The 11,244-nt window shown below is 34.1% G+C and overlaps 1 protein-coding gene and 1 pseudogene across 2 annotated transcripts; both read right to left on the bottom strand.

Moving 5' to 3' along the window:
* Window positions 1-224: 224 nt before the first annotated feature.
* Window positions 225-753, bottom strand: LOC148931477 (nucleoside diphosphate kinase pseudogene; annotated as a pseudogene).
* Window positions 257-11,215, bottom strand: LOC125201498 (F-box/LRR-repeat protein At1g55660-like). 2 transcript variants are annotated; one of them, XR_016135493.1, is made up of 7 exons: window positions 9,848-11,215; window positions 3,412-4,391; window positions 2,740-2,904; window positions 2,282-2,663; window positions 2,108-2,190; window positions 561-764; window positions 257-357 (listed from the first exon to the last, which is right to left on the bottom strand). XR_016135493.1 is itself a non-coding variant. In XM_048099642.2 (5 exons), the coding sequence occupies exons 2-4, from the start codon at window positions 4,357-4,359 to the stop codon at window positions 2,316-2,318; spliced, it is 1,461 nt and encodes a 486-aa protein (XP_047955599.1). In that variant the 5' UTR covers window positions 4,360-4,391; window positions 9,848-11,215; the 3' UTR covers window positions 1,919-2,190; window positions 2,282-2,315. The 2 variants fall into 2 exon arrangements, 1 of the variants encoding a protein (XP_047955599.1); XM_048099642.2 differs by lacking the exons at window positions 257-357; window positions 561-764 and having other exon boundaries at window positions 1,919-2,190.
* Between the last annotated feature and the right edge of the window lie 29 nt (window positions 11,216-11,244).

Raw genomic sequence — 11,244 nt, 5'->3', positions numbered from 1 at the left:
TCCTTTTATCCATTTTTCTCCATTTCTTTGTTTATCTTGTTTATTTGTTTATAATAATAAGTCCGGGGTAAATTCATGAGTCTTCAATCTATAAGATTCACATTAATTTGTGCATAAGACATGTTAATCTTCTCAAGTATTAGCATCTTCAAACATTGAAATACAAAATTAAACTCCAAGTAAAGTCTAACATAGGTAGCGGGTACATAACACTATGGTGCATACTAGATGAGACATCCACTCGTAGATCCAAGAGTGAAGGCTGGGCTGCTCCTCCATTCCGCGATCCCCTCTGGGAACCATAGAGCAATCTCCTTCCTTCCACTCTCCACAGCATCACTGCCATGAATCACATTCCTGCACAACCAATTCATGTCAATACGCAACTACAGTTGGAAACATCGAGGAAAGGAGCGTGCAACAAAACAGTATAAATCAAGCCATGGATACAAAATGGTAGTCATCACACCGGGCTAGAGAAGAATAGCATAAATCAAGCTATAAATAAGTGAAGGCATTTGTGACAGCTAGTTGTATGAATTATGAGAGCATTATATTACCTGCCAATATCAGTGGTGTAGTCACCACGGAGCAGACTCAGCAGGTTTGGTGGCACCAATGATCTTTCTCCCGGTGGCTACGGCACACAATGACAACAACAGGGCCTGAGACAATGTACTCAAAGTAGCTATTGATCGGCTTTGCAAATAAATCAGCATAATGCTTCTCAGCAAAGACACAATCAACGGTCATAAACTTCAACCCTGTTTCCAAAACAGATACACTACTCAAATCTATATCTCTAAAAGTAAGATAAATCTCAAACCATATCACCACTTATTCATTTTAGATGGGGTAGCAAGCATATAAATTTTCAAAAATAAAATCGCACAAATCTCAGGTGTGTTTACATCTCTGGGTACATAATCAGTGAAATCAATAAAAAATGAGTAATCACAAAACAAAAAAATTGAATTATCACTAAAACAACAACAGAATCTTAAATTGTAAAACAATGCCAGAAAATGATTGAGGCTATTCTAGTTTGAAGCAAGGGTGCATCATGGGTTCATGGCTCTATAATAGTACTAGTACACTTCTTTTTCTGCACTATTTATTGCATTTCAAAAATCACTTGTACAAGTTCAACAAATATTTCCTCGGTTCATGAATAAATATTCCACTTTGACATGAATTTTACATAAAATATAAAGCATGTCATAGAATTTTTAAAAGAATATAAGACACTTAATATCAGGTGGAGGAAGTACGAATATTTTGACACATTTTTAAAATATTCTAGCCAATCTTGTGAATATTTTTTTCAAACTAAATAACAATTTGGTATCGGGAACCAAATTTTACACATAGTTTAGCATCTACTCCACTTATTTATCCCGAATTAGGAATCTCAATTTGACTTGATGAGTTTTAAGAAATTAATTAAATGAGTAAGGAGTAAAATAAGTATACGGAAAAAATATTGAAATGTGAAATCTACTTTTACATGCTTATTAATTTCATATTAAAATGAATTAGAGTGGAATGAATTTATAAAATATAAAGTCACTTGCCAAAAATAACAAAATTTGATTGAAAGTTTAAACTTTAATTTAGGATCCAAGTAGTATCAAATTTTGGAAAATGAATTTAGATCTCTGGCAGCACCGCAGCAGACATTGGAATTTTGATGATTACGTTTGTTTAAAAAAACTGAAATTTGAATTTTAGAAGGTTGGGATATTTTTTCGCAAAATGCACCAAAAATTCTGGAATTCATCTTTGAATTTTAATTTCTAAATTGCACCAAAATGCACCAAAAAACACAGTTTTAATTCAAAGAGCACAAAGCAGAGATTGCATTTCATTTTCACCAGAATTGAACAACAGATTCAAACTGATTATGAAAGCTGAGAAATACAATAAAGCATAATAATGCATTGATCAACAATCCTGATCAATTCAAAACAGCAATAGTTCAAAACAAACAAGAACAGATACAATGGTCTTAGCAAGTTATAAATCATAATGTCCTCACATTATTATGATACTAGTTTTTGTTTTTATGATAAGAAAGAACAAGTAGAACAAAGATAGATCCACTCACGATGTCCTTCTGAATTCGACCATACGGGCGTGTACATCTTTTTATCTTCTTCAACACGAGCCACCAAATTTCTCCACGCAATTCTATTGATAGGAACAGAGAGCAGATGTCAATTTGGTAACCATAACTTTTCTTCTTCAATTTAAAACAATAATGAGAAAATGAGAATTGTACCCGATGTTTCTACTTATTCTGATATTGGATAGGTTCAGCGGTCGTATCCGATTGATTGACCAGCCGTACCCGAACCACATTTCCAAACCAAAAGGTCAAACATGTTGATTGTTCCAGAAGCAGAAGCTAAACCGACGGATATAGAAACCGATTCACATGCTAACTGAAAGTTGTGCAATGTGTAGAACTCCTTCGGATCCAGCATTTCTCCCTTTGGCGTGATGTTTATCTTCTCTAAAGATTTTCCATTCTCAAGGAAGAATCTGATTAGCTCTATCAAGTTCTTCAGGTCGCCACCCGTGAAAATGTCAATTTCTTTCAGCTTGTGCGATATCATAGGGAAGTCGATTTTCCTGGACTCCCAATTAATTTTCCAGGGGCGCTGAAGCATCATCAACCATATTAGTTACCTATAAAATACACTCTACATAAATAATATGGTATCAAACAATCTGTACCTCGGTGAATCGGATACATAGAGTTTCAAGATTACGAGAAAGCTGGAGTAGCTTTATTAGACCCTCCAAATGGTCCCACTCGAATTCCAAATAAACCTTCAAGGTCCTCAGACTGTCGAGAGGACTGAAATCGCCAGCATTTTTTCTAAATCCAGGAGAGTAGCACTAACAAATAAGAAAGCACATGATAATTACATTTAGAGATATGAATATCCATCACCACCAACTCGTATGCAACTTATAAACATATAGTGATACACACAACTAAAAAACATAACCATACAATAATGAGAGCAATTTTCATACTTTTTGCAGTCTGGAAGCAACAAGATTCTAGATATTTCAAGCAAATTTAACATAGTGATGTGAAGGGAATTATTCCAAATTCGTTCAATAAGAAGTTTTTTTAATGGATATCACAGTACTAAAAGAATGTTCAATCACTAAAGCTGCACAAAAATACCACTAACATGTCTTTAAGCTGCACAAAATACCACTAACATGTCTTTAAGCTGCACAAAAATATCATTAATATGTCATTATAACTAAAAAGATTGCAAGGCCTCAAAATGTACAATTATGTCAAAAGTATTGAAGAAATTCAAAATTAGAAGGAAAAAATATAGTAATACAGGAGTACTACTATTACCATACTATTTAATCTACACATACCGTGACAAAATTTGGCGACACTGATAACTCCTGGACATGGCGAATACCGAAAACCATAGCACCTAAGTCCCCTGGTGTATTTTGATATCGGAGCTCAATGGAGGCATTCTTCAAAAATAGCATATCCGATGATTTCCTGAGATGTAGCACTGGCCCGATATACCGGAAAGATACAAGGTTCGGAGTATGAAGTTCCAGCTCACCGTCGAACATGCACGTATGATCCCACCAATAAGGGCCATTATTTACAAAGTTCAAAGTCCTAAGCTTATTGACAGAAATCTTGAGATAGTCTATTGTCTCAAAACAACAATATTCCAGCGATAAAGTCTCAAGAACACTACAATCACTGAACACGTTCTCAGCTATATCAGAATCATCAAACAGGACCCCAACCAAATTTAGGGTCTTGAGGTTTGAAAAGCTTGCCAAGGGTTGCAACACAACCAGACTATCAACGCCCTGTATAAATGCGTCAACGTAAGTGGGTATACCACAATAAATTGGACACTGCAGGATTCCATATCCAGTAAAAATATCAAGTTCTTGGACTTCTTTCATAGAGCAAAGATATAAAAGCGAATCAAGCTGAAAGATATCACAGGCTTCACAGTAGAGCCGCAGTCTACAAATGGGTGATCTGATCACAATAGCGCACTTGACAAATACCCAAAATTTTATCACGCATTCATCGTAACTCAAATTTAAGCAGCGCTTCTGGTTCCAGAAATCTCTAAAATCGAAGTTCAAGCATGGTGTTGAATGCCAGAAGTATCTCCATTTTCTTGACAGCACGCTGGTTTTCACAACTTCATTCATGCTGAGAAATGATAGAATGTGGTCCAGGATTTCAGTGGGCAGACTACTTAGCCTGTCATGACATTCCTGTTCAATAATTCTATCGTTCTCAGTTTGTGTCCAGTTTATATTTTTAGTCGAAATCTCCATTTCTTCAAATGCAGCAAATAGTGCACTTATCCCTGCAAACAATAGAAGAGCTTCTTTATTCACCAAAAATATTTTTGTAATAACCACAATAAATTGAAACACTAGAAACACCCTCAGGCTCCATTCCGTTTCATGGAATTGAAGACTTCAATTCCAAATCCAATGTTTGGTACCGCAAAAAAATGGATTTGGGATTGAATTACATATCCAATTCATTCCAATTCCACAATTTGAATTCCATATCAAAGCCCAAAGGTAGATAATTAGAATTCCAAATAGTTATACAATCACACACACATTGCACAAACACACACATTGCACACACTACACACAAATTGCACACACTGCATACACATTGCACACAAACACACACACTTGCAAACACACACTGTATAATTTCTTCAAACTCTATTCCATATCAATTACATCATTTTTACCGAACAAAAGATTTGGTATTGAATTATAATACGATTCATAGAATTCAAATTCCAATTCTGTGCACCGAACGGAAAAGCTTGAAACCAAAAAAATAAGTCACTGTGAAAATTGAATACATGCTTTACTTTCTCATACATCTCAACCAAGATTTTTAAGGAGAAGTGTATTTTGTACACATTTCTATAACTGGATCTCATAATACTGCAGCAATACATTAATACCATGTCCCGAGACAAACTCAACACAAATAATCAAATTTCTAAATGCATATAAGAAATGTTCCACAGATACAGATCCAAGTCTGATATGAGCAGCAATAACAGATGCAGATTGACAAAACAAACATTCAATGTATTATAAAGGCTCGTGTAGGGAATAATATCAAAACAATCAAATGATTTACATTTTATAGAAATTAAATTTATATGAAAATGATCTTAAATTGGAGGCAAATGTATTAAAATCCGTACAATCAATAAGATAATTATCTTAACACCAAGAAGCTCACTGCATATGAAAAGACGATTTTTGACTTCTAGAGAAAACCTATGGCGGGGAAGAGAGGAGAGGGGGTTGGGGCAGAAAAAGTCACTGTCAGAGATAATATCCAGATTGAATACATGCTTTACTTTTTCATACATCTCAACCAAGAATTTTTTTTGGAGAAGTGTATGGTGATCACATTTTAATAACTGCATCCCATAACACTGTCGCTATACATTAACACCAAGCCCCAAAAAAACTCAACATATATGACCAAATTGCCAAATACATATAAGAAATGTTCAACAGATACAGATCCAAATCTGGATTTGAACATCAATAACAGATGCAGATTGATAAAAAAAAGTCGCTGAATTATAAAGGCTCATGCAGTGATGAATATCTAAACAATCAAATAATCTACATTATATAGAAATTAAATTTAAATTAAAATGATCTAAAATTGGAGGCAAGTGTATTATAATCCGTACAATAAATTATTCATAAGACAATTATCTTAACAACAAGGAACTCACTACAAATGAAACGACAATCTACGACTTCTCGAAAAAACCAATAGCCGGGAAAAGAGGGGGGGGGGAGAAAAATTCACTGTAAAAATGTATCATCCAAAGAAAATATCCAGATTGAATACATGCTTTACTTTCTCATATATCTCATCCAAGATTTTTTTGGAGAAACGTATGGCCTTCACATTTCTATACTTGGATCTCATAATACTGTCGCTATATATTAATACCATGCCCCAAAACAAACACAACATAAATGACCAAATTGCCGAATGCCTAAAAGAAATTTTTAACAGATACAGATCCAAGCCTGATATGAGCAGCAACAACGGATGCACATTGATAAAGCAAACAGTCAACGAATTATAAAGGCTCATGCAGTGATGAATATCTAAACAATCAAAAGATCTACATTTCATAGAAATACAATTTAAATCAAAATGATCTTAAATTGGAGGAAAAATGTATTAAAATCCGTACAATTAAATTCTTCAATAAAGATAATTATCTTAACAAGAAGAAGCTCACTGCAAATGGAAAGACTATTTTTGACTTCTCGAGATAACCTATAGCAGGGAAGAGAGGGGTTGGGGAAGAAAATTCAGCCAATTGAGTAGCGGAGGTAACAAGGTTTCACAATTCACTAGTTATACCTAAAGAAAGAATAAGTTGACAACGCGGATACAGCCCCTCCTCCGAAAAAGTTACTAAAGAGAAAGTTGGAAACATCAACTAAATAAATTTAAAAGCGAGAGTACATAAATAGGAAGAAAAATCTGGCACGGATCATGGTATTTACCACTGAGTGGTATCACATGAATGTGATTTCGATTATGCCAAGTTGCCAACCAATATGCTGTATTTGTTATTCCATTAGTAAAAGCACTACCCCATTTTATTTTACCGGAAAATACTTATGTATCTAGATTCGCTAGAAATTCTTAGCAAGTGGGGCAAAAATATACATGGAGAAATTTTAAAAATTAAAGGGGCAATTAGTGGAAGATAAATACAAAAATCTCTATAATTGGTTATACATATATATAAAGAGTGAAATATGAGCAGGGGCATTTGCCCCATCTAGCTTAATGCTAGATCCGTCCATGTATGTACCTGAACAACACGATCTACATTTTACAGAAATAAGATTTAAATCAAAATGATCTTATATTAGAAGCAAATGTATTGGAATCCATACAATTATATAATTCAATAAGATAATTATCTTAACAACAAGAAGCTCACTGCAAATGGAAATACAATTTTTGACTTCTTGACAAAACCTATAGTGGGGAAGAGAGGGGGTGGGGCAGAAAAAGTCACCGTCAGAGATAACATCCAGATCGAATACATGCTTTACTTTCTAATGTATCTCAACCAAGAATTTTTTTGGAGAATTGTATGGTGTTCACATTTCTATAACTGGATCTCATAAGACTGTTGCTATACATTAATACCATGCCCCAAAACAAACTCAACATAAATGAACAAATTGCCGAATGCCTAAAAGAAATGTTCAACAGATACAGATCCAAGCCTGATACGAGCAGCAACAACAAATGCAGATTGATAAAACAAACAGTCAATTAATTATAGAGCCTCACCCAGTGACGAATATCTAAACAATCAAATGATCTACATTTCATAGAAATTAAATTTAAATCAAAATGATATTTTAAACAGATACAGATCCAAGCCTGATATGAGCAGCAATAACAGATGCAGATTGACAAAACAAACAGTCAATGAATTATAAAGGCTCAAGCATAGATGAATATCTAAACAATCAAATGATCTACATTTTATAGAAATAAAATTAAAATCAAAATGATCTTTAATTGGAGGCAAATTTATATAAATCCGTACAATTAAATAACTCAATAAGAAATTTATCTTAACAAGAAGCTCACTGCAAATGAAGAGACTGTTTTTGACTTCTCAAGAAGACCTATAGCGGCGAGAGGGGGCGAGACAGAATATTCAGCTAATTGAGTGCGGCAGTAACAAGGGTTTTCTCCAATCAATATTTATATCTAAAGAAAGAATATTTGACAGCGCAGAATTTTGACAACACGGATACAACCCCCCTCCTCCGAAAAAGTTACTAAAGAAAAATTTGAATACATCAACTAAATAAATGTAAAAGTGAGAGTACATAATAAGGAAGAAAAATCTGACATGGATCATGGTATTTCCCACTGAAAGGTATCACATGAATGTGATTTCATTTATGCCATACGCTGTATTTGTTATTCCATTAGAAGCACTACCCCATTTTATTTTATCGGCAAATACTAATCATGTATCTAAACAACGCGAGATGAATATGATTGAGTTAATAACTTACTGAATTAGCAATAAAAGGCTATTAACAGCCAATCAGTATGAGACCATAAATCATTCTGATAATGTTTTTCAGTGTCACTAAATAATGTGCTTTACTACATTATTATCTGCAAAATAAATAAAGAAAGAAAATCCTCAACGTCTAATATCCCTTCTATATTTTGGAACACAGAGATGTTTAATGTTTCCATAGACTCTCAATGGTTACAATTGAATATCTCAGGAGTTTATTCTCGTAAATTATAAATCCAAAAATAATTTAGAAATAGACTATCAAATGTCATTCAAAAACAAAATACTTCTGCTGAGCATTTCAAATATATTAAGCAGAATCTAACCAAAACATGAAAGATACAGTCTCATTTTAATTTTAGCACTTGCACTTGCACACCCATGCAAGACAAAGATAGCAAAGTCTATCATACAAATTAAGATATGATTAAAAATATGTAAAAACTTTCACATGTATGAAGTTGATGTCATAATTTATTAAGTAAGAGCTAATTGTGTTGTATTCTGCCAAGTAACGTAATTTAGCTTGGTTTTTGTAGTTTATGTGTCCTAGTGCACCCATCATCTACAGGATAAAAATATAGGGAAAGGAGAAAAAACTCCCTCAATTAGTATTTAGTGGCAGTAAAACTAGAAAATGTCTGATAAAGAAAGGATAATCACGGAAATGTAAACTACAGTTGGAAAACAATAAGAAAAACTATTCGCATAAATTTTTGGATCCTTGAATGGCTAGTTTATCTCTGTACTTGTTTTGCAAACATCTATAAGTAATGCACTCTTACATAAGGTTGTCTGTAAAAAAAGGTAGGAATCAAGTTAGACAAAGGAAAAAGACCATGAGACTTGATGGGGATAGGGGCAAGGTACTCAATCTCATCTCGGATTATTATTTACCTGTTTTTATTCAATTCTCTCCAATTGAAAAGAAAAATGATCCTTTTTCTACACTTTTATGCCTCTTTAACTCCATTCCATCATATATGAAGTAAATAACATTTAATACAATTTAGCAGCTAATACTATTACATTCATATACCCGGAGGAACAAAATGACAAAGTGTAAGATGGCAATGATTCACAGAGATAGGATGAGCGAATCCTTTTATCTTCTACCATCCTGAACATGCTAAAGATATAGATACAAATACCTAGGTAAATTTTTTAAAGTATCTTGCACGTGCTAGTTTTAGTACTTCTAACTCAAGATCAGTAGACAACTAAACATCCGATTAGAGTGTCCTCTCAACCTCATCTCAATGCTTCTTTTCTCTTGGCATTCCAACTCTACAAACTTACACATTTCAACATCACTATTGTTTTGGGCTGTCTGCAACCATCCATAGATTAGAAAAGTTTCTTTTTTATTTTTGTTTTTTATTTTTTTAATACCACCTACAGATTTTCTTTAATATCATCATCCTTAGTGAAGAACTCATCAGGCAAGTCATATAACAATCATTGACTATACATGTATAAAACTAATGTGATTGATAATCAAAATAAAATTCCTTACAAATATAATAGTAGATCTATTGAAAAAATACCCTCTCAAGTGACAAAACAGAAAACAGAATTGGCAAATCATATGTTATGTCCTATATAAAACACCAGAAATTTATGTATAATAATATACCATATTCTGTTTACAAGAGATATGTGAAGCAGTGTCCACATACCTTAGCAACAAGAGTGGACAGAGTCATAGCCTTCACATCATCAAGCCCAATCAATTTTGCAGAACAAAGTAAGCAGCTTTTTGTTCCACCCACGAGGTAAATATAGAAGGCGGACTGAGACATTACCCAAAGAGTCTGTATTCACTATTCATCACAGTGAAGCCACACAGCATTCGTCCAATGTAGCAGAAAATGAACAAGTTTGGAGGAAAAGTCATGTACACAACCCAAATTTTCTCACGAGCATACAGATCCATGATTGTTAGATTCTTGAGTGCTACCCGAACTATCAATCTACTCAAGATCAATGACTTGGCAATCTTAAGTAACGTTTTTGCACTTAATACAATCACGTAAAAGAAATTTCTCAGCAACCTTGCCTCATATGAGAACTCTTGACAAGGCTTCTTTGGTTACCTAAAACTGCTATTACTTGCAATGGGATGTTGTTACTACACAATGTAACATGTCGATGTTTCACAAAGGATATCTAGCTCATGAGCAGTGTAATCACCATCAAGAAAGAAAAGTTCTCGAACCTTCTTCCCAGCTAAAACATGAAGGAGCTCATTCAGCTGCTTCATTATGTGATATCCATACACATGTGATCCTTATAATTTGAGAGTCATCTCTCATAAGTAAAGCCCAATTGACAAAATCCCAAAGCATACAGTGTGGCTCCAAGACGTAGAACTTCATCCTCACTATTGTGCTTCGCAAACCAATATATGTTGAAGATTAAGTAAAGCATCAAAGTGCAAACATACTTCCATCTTTTCGACAGCAAGCTAATCCACACAGCATTTAGAAAATCAGCGAGGGAAAGCATGAATCTTGAGTTCTTAATCTGGTGTAAAACGGAGGCCATTTGCATGAACAAATTCAAGCATCCAAAAAGGCCATATTTCACGCAGTCTTAACAATCGGCAACTCTCTGCATATTCGACAGAAAATGAACCCTAAATTCATAACAACACAGAACGCCTAAAACCTATTTCTGCAGCTCCAATAAAATCCGTTGCCATCTCTAATCAATATAAAGCCATTACAACAAAATCCATCTTCCCTTTCCTCCACAAGTATGCATAAATGGGAAGCATTACAGAAACCTGATGAAGGCATACAATTTGGAAACAATACCCTTTATTCGATAAACAGGAGAAGTGCACGGCCAACACAAAAATTGAGAAATCGGCTGCAGCCTGCAATGGTAGTGAGCCATGAGAAGCTTCATATCTCAGTCAATCGATCCAAATTGTGATCGGAACTGCAATTTTTTTGATCGGACACAAAAAATGACGCAATATGATATACTCTGCTAATTAAATTATGGCAAATTGACTCTTTCGAAATCAGCTGAAAAATAAGTTTGATGATCTTTAGATCTAATATAGAAA

This window comes from Salvia hispanica, chromosome 2, assembly GCF_029641045.1.
Source record: "Salvia hispanica isolate PSC_SH4W2 chromosome 2, Shi_PSC_v1, whole genome shotgun sequence".
In the NCBI taxonomy this organism is placed as follows: domain Eukaryota; kingdom Viridiplantae; phylum Streptophyta; class Magnoliopsida; order Lamiales; family Lamiaceae; genus Salvia; species Salvia hispanica.
Note: the sequence above shows the minus strand (reverse complement) of the source record. Positions and strands in the feature narration are given on the sequence as shown.